Consider the following 17748-nt stretch of genomic DNA (forward strand, 5'->3'; position numbering starts at 1 on the left):
CCGAGTTGCTTGTGTGGTTTATTTCCATTTTTATGATTATATTTTATAAATTTATGCTACGATACATATGTTGCAATAAATACAATTAATTACTAAACAATTGACTTTTAACATATTCTTACACCTTGCACACGATAAAGAGTAACAAGCTTGAGAAAAACATAATTCTATCCCTAGAAACAGCTCTGTTCTTCAGCCTAACAATATCGCATAAACCCTACATGAAAAAATTTCAAAAGGGCCAGAAAAACAAAAGCTTTCAATGAAAATTGCCACACAGCTTTTGGAGATTATAAGTAGCTTTTCATCCATCGACCATCATTTCTAATGAAAAACTGGCAACAAAATAAAACCCAATGACAAACAACGACCACCACAAGGTTTGTAAGTCGAAACAGAACAGATATGGGATCGGATAAAGGCGACAAATCGCATATACACATCAGATAAAAATTTATAGCTGCAGCGTCACAATAACCATTTGTACTGATATTTCCATCACTGCCTTCAGGTTTCAACCATCACACGGGCTCCTGCGATATCTAGAAGGGGAGCTACGACTCCCCAGCATTTGGCACTCAAGGGAAAAATGCCCAGGCTCACCACATTCATAGCATTTCATTTATGAACCAGAACCACGACCCCCGCCACCTCTGGAGTTGTGTTAAAGCTCAAATCTCCAGCCATTTTTCCTGTTTCAAACAAAAATTTATATTACTTCCAAGCAAAAATAATTGGGTCACAAACTTCAAAACGCTAATCACTAGAGTGAATATCGGCCATGACGAAATAGAACTAAATAAAATAGCTACAGATGGGTAGCGGATGTGCCTCTATTAGATAGGCATGCTAACTGGGGCGTCAATTAGCAGAACAAAAAAATAGAAACGCAATAACTAACCCTAAAACTAGCTAATCTGCTACAGATATGTATACTGATAAACTCTATAAGGCATCTTGTGCATCTCATCAAAATCAATGAAAGTATAACCAGGGGTTCTCCTCGCAAGCCACATGCTGCATGAAACATCAAACAAAAGAGATTATTAGAAACTTATCCAAGCAAACATAATACCATTTTTCGTATGCAGTGTTTCGTTTAGTGTGATTTCAAGCCAACTGCCTTTCTTTTCACTAAAGCTTAATTCAGCTCCTATATGAGAAAAGCCTCTTATTATTTTTAAACAAGTATTAATGTGAAATTGCATANTGTGATTTCAAGCCAACTGCCTTTCTTTTCACTAAAGCTTAATTCATCTCCTATATGAGAAAAGCCTCTTATTATTTTTAAACAAGTATAAATGTGAAATTGCATGATTTGAAATGCAAATTCTATTAAAAAAATGATTTGCAATCTAAATAAGAAGAGGGGGGGGGGGGGGGGCACTAGATTGGAACGATGATTAAGTTGCTGATAAGAACCAAGCAGGGAAACTGAACCCCTTGATTGAATCATATGGAGGGAGAAGTTATTGAACCATCAGTTTACAAGGTAGCATAAGTTGAATTCATTTAACAGTAAGATTTTAAACGAACAAGAAATTTGGTGTGTAATTATATGACCAAGAGATAAACACCCAACAAAACAAAATCCAGATCTCTTCATCACCAAGAATTTTCAAATACAGCAGCAAAATCTCAGCGGTGTGAACATTAGGACTCTAGATAGTTAAACACCACATTCTTAGCCCATTAATAATATCGTGGAAACCAAGAAATCTTATGAGTTTACATTCTGATGACACCAAACACTATAAGTTCATAACATAGGTACAAGGGTTGGCCTTACGGCCATAGTGCTCACTTCAACCCATCAATCTGAAAGTTAATACCAATGAAATGCATCGAGATGTAAGATTGCTAGTGTTCTGCCCATAAAAATTCAATGCCAAAAAATGCACGACAGCTTGCCATTGTACCCTTCACTACCTTTACATTGTTGCCATTGGAGCTTAAACCCAGACATCAAGATTCAGTTGTTGCAACGTTTCCAAAATAATCGTATAACCCTAATCAAGGAAAGTGTATGTTTGTAGATATTAAATTCTCAGTTCCTTTAGAACCAAAAGCAATCGCATAACCCTAATCATGACCCCAAGATCAAGGCAACTGAGAATGAAGCAGATATGATTTAAATATAACGTCGAGAGATGCTAGTACTGTGGTGACAGAATTAGTCATAGCTTTAGATACTCAGACAACCACAAGTTTCAGCAGCACGCCAGCTGTCTCTAAACTAAGATTAGAAGAAGGTTGCTTGCATGGAGCTGTCAGAGATTTGAGCCTCAAATAATTGAAGTTCAAACTCAGTGTAGTACAAAAAGATTTGGAGAACACTCATATGTTTATCAAGTGCTTAACAACAAGAGGTAATGAAAAAAACAAATTCACGTCATTCCATTTGTACTCTTGCTTAAACTAACTGACATAGACATGCAGGAGAGAATATTCTTTAGTATATCATCTCTCTGAAGAGAGACTCTACTCGGTCAGCCTTGAATACTCGTACTGTTCAAAAAGTTGGAGTCAGTATAGTTGTCGTTATTTAACACAAGCCCCGACAAAAAAAAGGTATTATTTTTCGAAAGTAATGGAAAAAAAAAAGCCAATTGTCCTTCATGAAGATGATATGCTTGTAAAGAAGAGCTAGCAAAGAAGATTTCAATTTCGTAAACTATAAGTAAGCACCTTCGGGTACAATCCAAGGATACAAACTGCCCAGAACTTCAAATTCTTGGTAGAAGCTGATAGAAATTCCCTCCAAAAGAGCTAGGCCGGATGTTACAGATGATTTACATGTTAAAGTAGAAACACTGACAGCATATCTACCAATAGTCTCCGCAGGAGCAAGACCCCTCCTCGAATCTATGGAATCTAGTTCTATCCCTCACAATAATTTTCCGACCATAAAGTTTTGATATGAGCTTTATCACCACATGACAATCCCCACATATCCTAAGATTCTTATATATATTAATGGAGGTCCCCTCATCTGTACTAATCATACCAAATGCAACAGCCAACTTCTCGCTATGGTAACAAAGTACGTTCTCCTTTTCCTCATCCCCTATATCATGTAGCACAAAATTAGTCTGCGGAACATATCCAAAATCTCGTATCTGAATACTGATCTCCTCTAGTTTCCAATAAATCTGTCTCCAATTTGGATGGCCATTATCGCCATTAAAAAACTTGAATATTGCACCATTCACTTCAATATAGCTAAATCCAGGAATCTTCTGAACATCCCGACTCACCATTGCCCCTCTCACCTTCCCAACATCATACCATCGTTTTTGTGCAGCATACACATTGGACAACAGCACAAAATCCCCACAAGTACTCGATCCCATCTCCACCAGATTTCTTGATGCTTTTTCTGCCATTTCAACATTCCCATGTGTTTTAGAGGCACCTAATAGAGTTTGCCAAAGCACTGCATCTGGAAACACAGGCATACACACTATAATCTCATATGCCTCGTCTAGCCTGCCAGCTCTTCCCAACAAGTCCACCACACTCCCATAATGCTTCACATTTTTGCGCACTTTAAGTCTATCCATCAACCTGAAAATCCTCAATCCTTCCTCCACCATTCCTGCATGATTACAAGCGCATAAAGCAGCTAAATAAGTGACATCATCCGGCATCGGCCCCCCAAGCCTGCCTCCATCCATGCAATTAAAAAGTTGTATCGCTCTCACTCCATCACCATCCATTGCAAAGCCCATGATCATGGTGTTCCATGTAATCACACTTCTACGACACTTCATTCCGTCGAAGACACTGTATGCCTTATCCACAAACCCACATTTCGCATACATATCAATCACCGCATTACAAACTATCACATTCTCGTCCAACCTATTGTTTCTAATGTACTCATAAACTCCATCACCCTCTCTGACTGCACCGAGCTGCGAGCATGCGGAAAGTGCACCAAGAACCGTGACCTCATTGGGCATCATCCCACACCCCTGTCTCATTTCCTTAAACAACTCCAGAGCGTCAAAGGGTCTATTCCCTTGCGCCAGCCCAGAAATAAGAGCGTTCCAACTGGCGATATCTTTACTCGACATTTCATAAAACAGTTTGAGCGCATTGTCCAACTCCCCACATTTAGCATGCGCATCGAGTAACGTAGTTTGCAGCAAAACATCAGCCTGGAACCCGGATTTGAGAACTCGAGCATGCATTTGAAAAGCCTCGGTTGCCGCCAAAGCCCGGGCGCATGCCTTGAGGAAGAAGGAGCAGGTGAGAGCGTCGAGTCTGCATGAAGCACGTAGCATGGCAAGACAGGTGGCGAGGGCGTTGATGGGATGGTGGCTCTGGGCGTGGCCTCGAATAATGGCGTTCCAGTCATTGGTGAGAGGGAGAGGAATCCTGGTGAAGATAGCGGCAGCACAGGGGAGAGCGGAAGCAGCGCAGGAGTCGAGAAATTTAGAGCGGGAGGGGTAAAAATGGAAAAGCCCCGTCGTGAGGAGGTGGGCGTGGATCAGTTGCAAGCGTGCGGTAGAGGTAATCATCCGCTCCACCACGTACCCCATCCACCCTCTACCATACCGGTGGCATTTTGTGTCCATATATAATGCAACGAATTGCATATCGAGTTTTTAATTAATGCCCCAAAGAACTTCACCAATTTCATTTAAAAATTTTGAACATTTGATATTTTAACAAACTATTTGACTTGGATTAGTATTTGCATTGAAAAACAAATTTAGTTTGTAGATCAAAACATAAAGATGCAGTTGACACCACAAATTATCCATCTACTAAAATATAATAAGCTATATATATTTGTTGTGTTGTAACATTGTACCGAATTTTAGTGCACCAAACATCAATGATACACTCTGCAGTAGATTTTGGAAGTCCTTGCGTCCTTGGCTTTATTTCCACTTTTGTGATTAAAGTTTAGAAATTATACTATAAAACATATGTTGCAGTAAATACAATTAATTAGCAAACCATTCACTTTAAACACATTCCTACACCTAGAAACAGCTCTGTTTTTCAGACCAAAATTAAAATTTTTATACGGTTCCACAAAAACAAAAGCTTTCAATGAAGAATGCATTGAGTTGGTGCAAGATTGGGGTTTAGTGGACATCGTAAATCGTCGCACAAAAGCTTTCTGTGTCGATTTTAAGTAGCTTTTCATCCATCGACCATCATTTCCAACGGAAAACTGGCAACCAAAAAAACCTAACGGCAGTTCCAAGAATATGCCGATTGGTAAATGTTTCATGTTCAGGATTGATTAACCTGCCGGAAGCGTTTGGAGCCGTTCTTCATCCACATATAAATATCATTAACTAAATTGGCGAGGCGCTCAATGCCGCAGATATTCAATCAAAAGTAGCACGTAGCAGTGTGAAGCCAGCTGGGATCCACAATCTTTCGAATTGAAGATCACACAGAAGACAGTGAAGAACGAAAGCAGAAGTGCAGATGCACAAAAACCAATGAAGCAGAACCGTGAAGACACCTCGACACAGAAACAAAATAATGAATTTTTAGCAATGTTCTATCAGGAGCTTTTAATAGATAACATGAGATTCAATGAAAATAAAAAACTACGCTTTATGATGGTCCATGGTTAACTGAGATGCGAAAACAGTATGAAAAGGACAAACTTACTACTGAAGTAGTAAAGACACTCAACCAAATCCACGAGTCGAAGCAGAGGGCATCGGCCCACTAGCATTAGTCGTAACTAAATCCAAGCATAGTAAACACACAGTTCCAAACATTTCAGGATATATCTAAAATTCTTATTCAGTCTTCCAAGCTCAGCTCCTGCTTCTACGTCTTTCGGCCCTGACGCCATTTCTGCATAAAAGGGACAAGGCAAATCTGAATCAAGTACAATAGCAATATCAACTCATGTAATAGTATAGATCACAAGGCCGAAAAGACTGATCCAGAAACTTAATATCACAAGGAAATTATTTACAAATTTCTCATGCATCCGAGAAATAATCATAAACTCCTTTCCGCTCTGAAGCTTATCTCAAAGATGACATTAAAACATATCAGTTTGCAGTGATAAGATGTAGTATTTACTTATCTTTCTATTAGTCCCTGAAAACACTATATCGGCAACTTCCTACATAACAATTAAAAGACAGCATATAAATCTAGATATGATGATATCTTTCCTAAGTTGGACTTCTAGGACCTAGAAATATGGCCATGGAAGTTAAAAATAATTTCTTAGATTGTATGCAAGTCAGAACATACAGCTAAAATTTGGGTTGGTTAACTGGTTACAGGAACCATACCATCAATTATTAATCTCTGTACCAGACTACCAGCATGGAAATTCTCTCGCTAATACACACACAGCACATATGTATCACAATAAAAATAAATAAAGTCCGACAATGGTAAGAAATTCACCCATTCGCATATGGCACTTCATCTCGTCCACGAATTGGTGACCTGCTGTAGCTGCGAGCCCTGGGTGACAAACTGCGACGTCTGGGTGAACGACCACCACGAGGACTGTAAGCCCAAGAAAACAGAAATGGAATCATAAAAAGAAATCACATCTATACATCAGATAAAAAATTATAACTGGAGTATCATAATAACCATTTGTAGTGAACTTTCCATCACTACCTTCGACCATAACTTGGGCTCCTGCGATATCTAGAAGGAGGGCTGCGACTCCTACGTCTTCCAGAACCTCCCCGCATTCGGCACTCACGGGCAAAATGGCCAGGCTCACCACATTCATAGCATTTCAAATCTGAGCCAGATCGACCACGACCGCCTCCGCCTCCGCCTCCACCTCCACCACCACCTCCGCCACCACCTCTGGAGTTGTGAGAAAGCTCAACTCTCCAGCCATTTTTTCCTGCTTCAAACCAAGATGTATATTACTTCCAAGCAAATATAATTGGGTCACAATTCACAAAATTAAAAAAATAAGGTAATCAATAGAGTAAATATAGGCCATCACATAATAGAAATAAAGAAAATAGCAACACATGTGTAGCATAGGTGCTTCTGTTAAGCACACTAACTGTGGTGTGAACAGAGCATGACAAAAAGAAGCTAAAACTGTAAACAGATAATAGAAATGCGGTAACTATCCCTAAACTAGCTAAACTGCTACAAGATATGTACGCTAATAAACCCTAAAAGATTACCATCAAGTTCCTTGATGGCATCTTGTGCATCTCTTCGGTCGTCAAAATCAACGAAAGCATAACCAGGGGGTCTCCTTGCAACCCACACGCTGCATGAAACATCATTAAAGAGATAGTGAGAAATCTATCCTAGCAAAGATAATACATTTTTGTGTGATTTGAAATTGGCTTCTTTACACTAAAGCCAATCATAAGGCTAGTCGCATGATTTACCTTCTGATGACACCAAACACTCGAAATTCATCCTCAAGCTCGCGCTCAGTGACTCGAGGGTCCAAATTTCCAACATACACTCGAGACATCTTGGATCAAGTTCCTAGGATAAAAGTTGCATACATATAAAGCGTACTTAGCAAAAATCATTAATAAAAACAGGGGGGAAAGAGATCTTAGCATTTTCTTACAAAAATTGAAGAAAAAAAACCGGTAAAAATCGCAAAAAAGTATCCCTACTGACAATTAATCAGTCAGTAACCGAAAATGCTGTTCAGAGCAAGTTCATCAGTAATTTTCAGCAAAACAAGAGAGAAAACGGAGAAAAGAACAGAAAACTTACACTCGTACAACATTAAAAACTGTAGATCTTTTCTATAAAAAAAATCCGAAAAAAACTATAGATCCATCACTAACTCACAGTCACTGGACAGAATAAACAGGATTCAACAATCAAGATAGATATTATATAATCCACGTAGAGAATGACGGAGACTACCTGAAACCCTAGATAAAATGTGGGGAAACTCCAGGAAAGCCTAAGCAATCGCGATACTGTTCGAGTTCCACGAATTTGAGGGGTTCAAAACGAGTAAGCCGGGGGTGCAGTAAATTACGTGTATATCCCTGTGGTTTCTTTCCTAGGCAAGTTTTAATTTTAAGCTATAGTTTTTTCCACGAGTTGGTCTCTTGTGACACGGTCTCACGAATCTTTATTTATGAGACGAGTCAATCTTATCGATATTCACAATAAAAAATAATACTCTTAGCATAAAAAGTAATACTTTTTCATTGATGACTCAAATAAGAGATATGTCTCACAAAATACGACTCGTGAAACCGTCTCACACAAGTTTTTGTCTTTTTTCAAAATGTATTTTTCGTTAATAAAATAAATAAATGTAATATTGAGGGATCCAGGGACTTGGTTATTCCGCTCTGATTCTCATTTTTATTCTATAAAATCATTTTGATCTAATAAACAATTGTTCCCTCATGACGTTTTTGGTGAAAAATAAATTGAACCAATCGATCATTTAAAATATGATGTCATCCTATTAATCGAACCAAATGGTATCACTCTGATGTATGCATCCATGAGCGAGATCAAAATATGTTCAAATATTCGTAGTTTGCTGACTATTGTTTTGATTTTTAGGGTTTATTCAAATCATACCAAAAATAGCGGATGTGAATTTACATTATTTAAAAAATAATAATAAAAAAGATGTTCAAGTGTTACAAAATTTAATGTCCGTCATTTAGCTAATGTTAACACATTTTTTTAAAAATTCTATTTAATTTTATTAATATCCATGCTTGTTAATTACCTAATTTAAGTTGATCGAATTTGAAAATTACAAGTTGGGTCCAACTTGTGGCATTGCATGCAATAAGTAGAAAGTTTAGGACATCAATTGAAGTCCCTAAACTTTCAAGGTATTACGGTGTTGAAATTTAAAGGGGTTAATTAACTCTTTTTTTTTTCTTCCAAAATATCAATTTTAGTCATGAATGCGTTAATGTGTAATATTTTTATTCTTGTGTTTTTTGTTGAATCAATTATAGTCTTCTGATTATGTTTTGATAATAATTTGTCTTTCTCTTCAAAATCATATAAATAAAATGATTAATGTAATTGTTAATTTTTTTTATATGTTTTGTTAAGCACGTGTGCACGGTACGAGAGATTTTTTTTAACCATGTATTTGTAAAAAAATTAACATGATATTTGTTATTTAATTACATGATTTAGACGAGAAAGACTAAAATCGATCATCTATACATAGTCACGATTATATGATTAAAAATTTCGAATGGCCACTTTTTGGAGATTGTGTATAGACAAACAACACATCATGAACAAAAACTACAGATTGTAACAAATTTAATTGTGAAACACTTCGTAATACTTAAAATTTTTATTTCAATAAAATTGAGTTTAGTTCAACTACTCATTAAGTGAGCATTCGGGCTTCCTAGTAGTCTTACTGGCACAATAGTCATAAAACATATAAGATTTTCTATGTCTATTCATTTGTTGTCTTTGTTCTGCACTTAGCTCCCAATATTCAGGCTTGTTCCAAAAATACTGCTGCGAAGAACAATGCGAAATATCCTCGGATCCAGCCGGGGCCGAGCATGCATCCAAACCGAAATCTTGATAATGGGCTATGAAAGGGGCTTGGCTCCATGCAACCGGTGATCCGGCGAATGGTGCATTCCATATGCTCGCTTCTACGTGCATTGACTTGTTCGGAAATACCACTCCTTTGGCAGTATTGTTCTTGAATACTCTTATGGGAATGTTATCCACCATGAATCTAAAATAGAATCAAATCCAAAAATTATGAGTACTGTAAGATCACATTACTCAACGGAATTTGTCTTCTTTTAATAAGAATTTAAGCTTCATTTGTACAACATAAAATTGAGACACTTACACTATCTGATGTGAGTTCCAAATAATTTGGTAAGTATGAAAATCTTTGGATGGATCGAACCAAAGATGGAAGCGTTGCTCCCTGTGCCCTCCATCGTTATCGAAAACATTCGTTTGTACCCTGTTGTCCACACCCCAGAACTCGAAATCGAGCTCGAAATGGTTACCTGCAGGTTTACCATCATCTGGGTCCGAAGTCAGCTGCCATTTACACAAGTTAACACACACATACATATGTCATATTCAATCATTAAAGAAACGATAGCACAATTCAACAGTTTACATAGAAGGATGTAACAATCCCCTTTGTTCTCTTATCTGGGGTCTTCAACTTTATATGGAACGACCCGGATCCGAAATCCGATTTCGACTTAAATCCAGCACCTATACATAGAATGAAAATATCACATTAAAAAAAAAACATTCAAAATATACTAATCTTAGACAAAAGCTATCTTTTTCAAATTGTCACATATTAAGTTTTCACTTATATTTAATTTCATTATTAGGCACTCCGGCGTTTTGCTGTTTTACCAAAATTTATAGCTTGTGATAACAGTGCATTTCAAATCTTTTAAATCTTATAGTAACTCAAGCGTCATGCAATCTCCCATAAAGGACAAATATTGCACCTAAACAATCAACATCACAATAATTGCATTCTTTGCAAATCATGATTAGTAAATCCATGACTTTATTCTGATATCAATTGTTGGGATTGAGTGTTTGACGTTTTACCAAAAACAATAACTGGTGACGATAGTGCAAGTCAAATATTTAAAATAACACAACCGCCAAAGCGTCAAACGTTTGGATTGCTCTCTTTGCAGAGACAATTATTAGAAAAAATATTATATAAACATGCAACGCGTGTGCGGATGGATGTACTAATATGTAATATGAGACAAACTCGAATATTTTTTTTTTTTTGAAAAAGCGATCGAAATGACGAAATAATAGTTTAAAAAAATCATATCAATTAACCTGATTGTTTGTCCATCTTAAGTTGCACCTCAGTTCCTTGAGGATTAACCCAGAAATGATCAGTACCCCATAAATATGTATAATATTGACCAAAATTATTATTTGCTCCATTCGATTTCAATGGAAGAACACCAAGAATAATGGTTAATGCAATTATGAAATCCATTAAAAATAGAAATATTTAGGATTGATAATGTGAAACTGTTGTGTTAAATTGTTTGGATTGTATGTGGTATTTATACACGCAAGTAGAATTAAGTGTAATTAGCTATTTAATTAGTATTTTTTAAATCTCCCATCCAGTTTTATATATTATTCTTCAAATCTCCAATCAAGTATAATTAATTTTAATTAGCTAATTAATTAATATTGTTTGAATCTCCCATCCAATTTTATATATATTAATGTTTTTTTCTTTTTGTTTCCAAAATATATATTTTCATAAAATCTATAATAATTTAATGTCAAAGCATCGTGGTAAAGTCAGTGTGATTTTTTTATATATAAATTTTTTTTTCTTCCCTTCAAAAAAAATTGAGATGCTAATTAATATTATTAATTTTTTCTGATTATAATTTGTTGATTAGTAATGTTTTTGTTCTGCTTGATTTGGATTTTTACATATTTAAATTTAAATGTCATTAGGCAGAGTTTAATTTGCTTTGACTATTGTTTGTCCTCATGATAAGTATGAATCGCCAAGCTATATTAATGATATTAAATTAGAGTAATTTGCCACATTTTCAAATATATATATATAATATTTATATTTAAAATATGAATTTGTAAATTTTTATACCATGGATGTCGTTCATAAAGACCTAATTCGATGTAATTAATTTAATAATCTAGGTATTACGCAATATATTGTAATATAAATATGCCTACATAATCAAACAACTTTAAAAAAGACAAAACACGTATACTACCATTATTTTATATGGCATACTCGATATTTAAGTGTCCATGTTTTTTTTTATGCGTACGACAGAACGTTTGTCGTTTTACCAAAAATTATAGATGATGGTAATGGTGCAACTCAAATCTTTTAAACCGTAAAGCAGTTCAAGCGCTACGTTTGCACCCCAACAATCTCCCTCCTAATAATTACACTATTTTCAATAAATGAGAATCGAATTCGTGACATTGGCTTTGATACCAATTGTAGCACTGAGTGTTTGTCGTTTTAGCAAAAATTTTAGTTTTAAACAGTACAACAACTCAAGCGCCACGTTTCGATTGTTCTAAAAAACATGAACAATTATTGTACCCCAACATTATGAATAGAAAATTTGTTTGACTAAGGGTATATATCTAACTAACTTTTTAAATGACATAGGAAACTGCAATTGCTATCTTTAATTAAGTGTGTAATGGGTAAACCATCATGCTAACGTACAATATGGAAACTCTGTGCGACATACCGCCTGATAAGGTGTAGTTATAGAGAATCGAACTTCTGGTCATTGATCAAGATCTCTCATATTTCACCAACTCGAATATCACTGTTTTTGAGGACATTATCTAGCTAATCTTCATTTATATTATTCTCACTGTTACATTCTTATTCCAATATCATCATATATGCATATAAAAAATGAGATGAAATGCTCATTTTCTTATTTCGAATATATTCTTATATTTGTTTTAATAAAAAAAATCCTATATTTAGTTTACTTTAACTGATCTAAACTTATATATTATTATTATTATATGAGTTTAAATTATCATATATTTAGATTAGCTAAAGTGTATAACAATAATTTTATAATAATTAATAGAACATCGATATTTTTTTTCTATTATTTAATAATAACAATAATAACACTTTCCAGAGTACCTATTATTTTAAATTTGTAGCTAAAATCTTTTATTATTAAAAATATTTTCATTCTTTCTTTTTCTTTCATTTCTTTCAGAGTCAATAATTGAAATTAAATAATTCTCAATTTTCTTTTCATTCTAAATTTGAATCAATTTTTACATTATTCTATTCCAATATACCAATCACATCTTTATTGTATAAAATAATGTGAATTTTTGTACTCAAACAATTGAAAAATTGAAGGTTAAATTAGCAATCTAAATTCATATATTGAGTTTGTAATGTGTTTTTATTTCTTTAATTTCATAAAGTATAGACGGTTTATCACATGAATATTACTCTTATACACTGCTTGATTTGTTAAATAAGATGATAATGATCTGTAACATGAAAAAAATAAATTGAAAGATATGAATGACATAATTTTTTTTAATTCAAAAATGATAAATGAACAAATATATGAATTCTTGTTCATAGCACTAAACGATACTCACCTCAACCTTATACAACAAATATATGAAGGTATAAATGAATATGTGTGGTTCGTAACCGAGACTGAGTCAGAAGTTAGAACTCGACTGCGTTTAATAGTTAGATCAACCGAGTCAACGAGTTGGCAAGTGTTTCTCATTTATTTCAAAACCATTTAAATTGTTTAGCTATAATCATATTTTTGTTTAATTTAATTTTTTTTTTAAAAAATCCAACCTCTTGCTCTACATCATTCATCCAAGGTTTTATTAATTCAAAAATCTCAATAATTCTGAAATCCAATCGTGACTTATTGATTGAGAAAATGCACTTCTAACCCCAATTACAATATATGTAGTAAACCTCATTATTTTACGTAATAATGCAATTCATAATTTATCATTACAATTCCCCCCGCTCCCTTTACATATAGAACTCAACAATTAATTGAGCAAGCCATCGGGTTTCCTAGTAGCTGGGCTGGAACAATAGTCACACACCATGTAAGATCTCGGGTAGCGTCCCACAATTTTTTTGGAACAAACCGGAATACTCGGAACCAAATACTCAACAGAAACAGCTAATGGCGATGTCGGTGGACTGAGCCGTGGTGAAACATGCGTCGAAGTTGAAATCTTGATATTGAGCGACGAAGGGGGCTTGGCTCCAGTCAACTATATGAAAATATGCAAGAAGATTTATGTGGTTCGGCGAAATAATCCTGCATCCATGGGAGGGTAACCGACATTTTTATTGATGAACACGTATTACAATTATAGAGATTATATCACTCAAGAACAAATAATACCATCTTCTCCTCTGCAGATCTCTGTTGTTCTCTCTCGATTTCCTCTGTAATCTCTTGTGATGATTTCTCAAGGGGTCCTCTCAACAAGCATTCCATCTTACTTTTTATAGCAGTGACTTCCACCAGTTAGTTTCTTGTGCAGTTATCCTTGGCAGTTGGCTTGTACTTAACCAATCACTTGGTAGTTATGCTAGGCTTTTCCAGGGTGCCACATGTGAGACACACCTTCACAAATCTCCACCTTTTCTCCAAGTTTGGCTACTCTCCATTAACTATTCCTGAACCCCTGCATCGATCAAGTTCAAACAGTATTTAAACTTGATCCCATGCAGTGACTTTGTTAGCATATCTGCGAGGTTGTCACCCGTTATTATCTTTTCAAGTTTTGTATCTCCTTTAGAGATAATGTCCCTTGCATAATGCAACTTGACATAAATATGCTTTGAACACTCATGGAATACCTGGTGCTTCGATAAGTGTATCGCACTTTGATTATCATAGTTTACCACAACATGTTCTTGTTGAATTCCAAGTTCTGCTATGAGGCCTTTCAACCAAATTGCCTCCTAGATGGCCTCCGTAACAGGTATGGACTTTGCCTCGGTTGTTGATAGGGCTACCACAGATTGAAGTGAAGCTTTCCATCTGATGGTAGTGCCAAATAGAGTGAAAACATAGCCTTTTGTTAAATTTCTAGTATCTAAGTTCTCGGAAAAGTCTGCGTCCACATAACCTTCAAGTGGTTGTGTTGAGTTTTCCTGTTGATTCTTAAACATCAATTCTACCTTTGAAGTTCATTTCAAGTACCTTAATGTCCATTTTAAGGCTTTCCAATGACTCTGCCCAAGGTAAGCCAAAAATCTGAAGATCAAGCATATTGAATGTGCTAAATCTGGTCGACTACACATCATCTCATCCATGATGTTTTCCACTAAATTAGTATATGGAATATGCATCATTTTCATCATCTTCTCTCCAGTTGTCGGTGATTGTACAATTGAGAGTTTGAAGTGTTGACTGAGAGTGTGCTTACTGTCTTAGCCTCATGCATATTAAATCGTTTAAGCACTTTTTTATGTATGATTCTTGACACAAAAACATACTTTTGCATTCTATTTTCCTTGAAATTTTCATTCCTGGGATTCTCTTGGCCTTTCCCAGGTCCCAGGTCATTCATTTCAAATTCCAAGCTAAGTTGTTATTTTAATGTTTGTATCTCCATTTGTTCACACTTGCAATGAACATATCATCAACATACAGTAGTATGTAAGTCACCACACCATTTTCTTCCCTTTTAAAGCAAACACAATTGTCATGGTTGCTCTTTTTAAAGATTATTTTTTTCATGAATTCATTAATCGCTTGTACCATTGCCTCGGGCTTTGTTTTAGCCCATAAAGTTATCTTTCCCGGTGGCACACTTTCTGCTCAGACATTTTAGTCTCAAATCCTTTGGTTTGTCTATGTAAATTACCTTTTCAAGATCTCCATGAAAGAATGTTGATTTTACATCGAGTTGTTCAAGTTCCATATCCAAGTGAGCCACTAAAGCATGTATTATTCTTATGGAGCAATGCTTGACAACCGGAGAAAAGATCTCATTGAAGTCTAGTTCTTCCATTTGGTTGTATCCTTTTGCAACCAACTTTACTTTGTACTAGAATATTTCTGTCCCTGGAAAGCCTTCTTTCAGTTTGTATAACCATTTATACTTTATCCACTGATTGTCACGTGTTATTTTTCATGAGTGAATGTATTTCATTATTCATATCCTCTTGCCAATTTTCTTTTTCTTTGCATGTGACAGCTTCTTCATAAGCTGATGGCTCAAAGAACTACACATCTTCAGCTACAGTAAATGCATACCAACTTAGATCTGCATGTGCATACCTCTGTGGAAGCCTCACTTATCTTATTGTTTGTCTTTGGCTAGAGTATAGGTTCGAGGATTGTGGTTTGATGGGTAATGTTCTATAGTTTTTGCATGAGTTTTAGCGTGTTATTCATTTTCCTTTTGTGGAGAGTTACTGGTTGTTTCCACCTCAATTAGGGTTTCATGATAACTTATTTTGTATATGGCAGTACAATTATCTTTCAATTATCTTTCAATCCATAGACTATCTTGCTTTCATCAAATGTGACGTTTCCTGTGTTAAAACACCTTTGCCTAGAGGCTTCTAAGTTCCAGATCTTGTATCCTTAACTCCATCTAGATAACCTATAAAAATACATCTCAAATCCATTGCATCTAGTTTGTCTTGCTTGGCATGTGTGTATGCTAAACAACCAAATACTCTAAGGTGTGAGTATTCAACTGGTCTTTATGCCCAAATTTCCACTGGTGATTTAAAGTTGATTGCACTTGAGGGGCATCAATCTATTAGGTTACATGCTGCGTGAATAGCTTCTCTCGAAAACGATTTTGGAAGACCAACATTTATAATCATGCATCTCACATGTTCTAACAGTGTGCGATTCATCCTTTCCGCTTCCTTGTTTTGTTGTGGATTACTAGCAGTAGTTCTATGCCTTGTGATTCCCTTCAACTTGCACAGTTCCTTAAATGATTCTGAGAAGAACTCCAATCCATTATCTGGACAAAGAGGCTCGAGTTTTCCGTCGATTTTATTTTCTGATGCTTGCAACCATTATTTGAATCTCATAGCAGCTTTATCCTTTGTCTTCAGTACATACACCGAAAGTCTTCTTGTATAGTAGTCTGCTATGGACATGAAATACTTTCCTCTCCCATGTGTTGTTGTCCTTGAGGAAGGTTTGAATGGACATATTCAAGAGGCTTACTAGTCGTGTGTTTACCTTGGCCAAACCGCATCTTCTTTACTTTTCCTAGTATGCAATTCTCACAAAATTCCAAGCTTTGAATTTTGTCTCCACACAGTAGGTTTTGTTTGGACAATTCCACCGATCCTTTTTCACCCACATGGCCAAGCCTTAAGTGCCAAAGATTTTCTTTGTTTGTCGTCTCTTATGCCATAGCAGCCCCTCCTACAACAGTATTCCCTTGGAGTACATAGAAGGAGTTTTTCTTAATGGCTCTCATGACTAACAATGATTCTTTCATTACTTTCACAGTTCTATTTTCGGTTTTGAACATGAAACCATCATAGTCAATAGTTCCTAGAGATATTAAGTTTCTTTTTTTTTTCGGGGACATACTTCACTTTATTTTGAAGCATATCTTGTCCATAATGCATTCTCAATCTGATAGAACTAGAGCTTTTTATTTTACATGGCTTATTGTTTCCCAGTAGCACTAATCCTTCATTAGATTCTTTTAAATTTTTGAACCAAGATTTCGTTGGGCACATGTGGAACGCGCATCTCAAATCAAGAATCCAATCATTAATTGAATGTTGACCTAGAGATATCAAGGGCTTCTAATGCTTCACCATTTACATTGGATTTTTCTAGATGCTTCCTTTTCATCAAAGGGCAGTTTTTTTAAAATGGCCTTCATGATGGCAATTGAAACACCACCTGTATTTGACTTAGCTATTTGATATAAATATATTTTTTGGCCCTTTTTGCGGGTTTTTTTTTGTTCTTCGAACATGAAGCATTTCTACAGTGATAACTAATATTTTTCATTGATCGGATCGAATCCGAACAAAAATTCATTTCACAAAATTAATCCGTAAGATGTTTTCATTTCAGTCTTGTACTTGTAAGCTGAAAAAATAATGTTTTTATAATATCTTTCTATTGTTTTTTAAAATTTTTTTTAATCATATGATAATAGGGGATGATTGGTGAGCAGGGGCGTCGGCTACACGTGCGATTCGTCGCGGTCACACTGCCATCAACTCTTGTGTGATTGGTTCTC

At 35.5% G+C, this 17748-nt stretch overlaps 3 protein-coding genes across 10 annotated transcripts; all 3 read right to left on the minus strand.

Moving 5' to 3' along the window:
• Positions 1-186: 186 nt before the first annotated feature.
• On the minus strand, positions 187-4590 carry LOC140989245 (pentatricopeptide repeat-containing protein At1g34160). Of its 5 annotated transcripts, XM_073458407.1 has the most exons (4): positions 2689-4590; positions 1733-1818; positions 902-1017; positions 187-692 (listed from the first exon to the last, which is right to left on the minus strand). In XM_073458407.1, exon 1 carries the CDS (start codon positions 4581-4583, stop codon positions 2826-2828), a length of 1758 nt encoding a protein of 585 aa, XP_073314508.1. In that variant the 5' UTR covers positions 4584-4590; the 3' UTR covers positions 187-692; positions 902-1017; positions 1733-1818; positions 2689-2825. The 5 variants fall into 5 exon arrangements, with proteins under 5 accessions (XP_073314508.1, XP_073314509.1, XP_073314510.1 ...); XM_073458408.1 differs by lacking the exon at positions 1733-1818 and having other exon boundaries at positions 188-692; XM_073458409.1 differs by lacking the exons at positions 902-1017; positions 1733-1818 and having other exon boundaries at positions 188-692.
• Positions 4591-4857: 267 nt separating this feature from the next.
• Positions 4858-8008, minus strand: LOC140989246 (serine/arginine-rich splicing factor RSZ22A-like). Of its 4 annotated transcripts, XR_012177459.1 has the most exons (7): positions 7873-8008; positions 7374-7476; positions 7161-7249; positions 6628-6868; positions 6406-6510; positions 5644-5835; positions 4858-5491 (listed from the first exon to the last, which is right to left on the minus strand). XR_012177459.1 is itself a non-coding variant. In XM_073458412.1 (6 exons), the coding sequence occupies exons 2-6, from the start codon at positions 7460-7462 to the stop codon at positions 5796-5798; spliced, it is 561 nt and encodes a 186-aa protein (XP_073314513.1). In that variant the 5' UTR covers positions 7463-7476; positions 7873-8008; the 3' UTR covers positions 4940-5795. The 4 variants fall into 4 exon arrangements, 3 of the variants coding, with proteins under 3 accessions (XP_073314513.1, XP_073314512.1, XP_073314514.1); XM_073458412.1 differs by having other exon boundaries at positions 4940-5835; positions 6628-6865; XM_073458411.1 differs by having other exon boundaries at positions 4940-5835.
• Positions 8009-9281: 1273 nt separating this feature from the next.
• On the minus strand, positions 9282-10994 carry LOC140989578 (xyloglucan endotransglucosylase/hydrolase protein 3-like). Its single transcript, XM_073458847.1, has 4 exons — positions 10801-10994; positions 10100-10200; positions 9818-10017; positions 9282-9697 (listed from the first exon to the last, which is right to left on the minus strand). Exons 1-4 carry the CDS (start codon positions 10964-10966, stop codon positions 9325-9327), a joined length of 840 nt encoding a protein of 279 aa, XP_073314948.1. The 5' UTR covers positions 10967-10994; the 3' UTR covers positions 9282-9324.
• Between the last annotated feature and the right edge of the window lie 6754 nt (positions 10995-17748).

The sequence above is a fragment of the Primulina huaijiensis genome, chromosome 12 (genome assembly GCF_012295235.1).
Source record: "Primulina huaijiensis isolate GDHJ02 chromosome 12, ASM1229523v2, whole genome shotgun sequence".
Taxonomy (NCBI): Eukaryota; Viridiplantae; Streptophyta; class Magnoliopsida; order Lamiales; family Gesneriaceae; genus Primulina; species Primulina huaijiensis.

Coding starts and splice junctions, on each gene's coding strand:
- LOC140989246 (XM_073458411.1), bottom strand. CDS start 7,462: ATGTCTCGAGTGTATGTTGGAAATTTGGACCCTCGAGTCACTGAGCGC. Junction 6,869..7,160: donor TGCCATCAAGGAACTTGATG/GTAATCTTTTAG, acceptor CTTGGTTTGAAG/CAGGAAAAAATGGCTGGAGA. Junction 6,511..6,627: donor AGCCCAAGTTATGGTCGAAG/GTAGTGATGGAA, acceptor TTGGGCTTACAG/TCCTCGTGGTGGTCGTTCAC.
- LOC140989578 (XM_073458847.1), bottom strand. CDS start 10,966: ATGGATTTCATAATTGCATTAACCATTATTCTTGGTGTTCTTCCATTG. Junction 10,018..10,099: donor GGATTGTTACATCCTTCTAT/GTAAACTGTTGA, acceptor TGTAAATGGCAG/CTGACTTCGGACCCAGATGA. Junction 9,698..9,817: donor TGGAACTCACATCAGATAGT/GTAAGTGTCTCA, acceptor ATTCTATTTTAG/ATTCATGGTGGATAACATTC.
- LOC140989245 (XM_073458407.1), bottom strand. CDS start 4,583: ATGGACACAAAATGCCACCGGTATGGTAGAGGGTGGATGGGGTACGTG.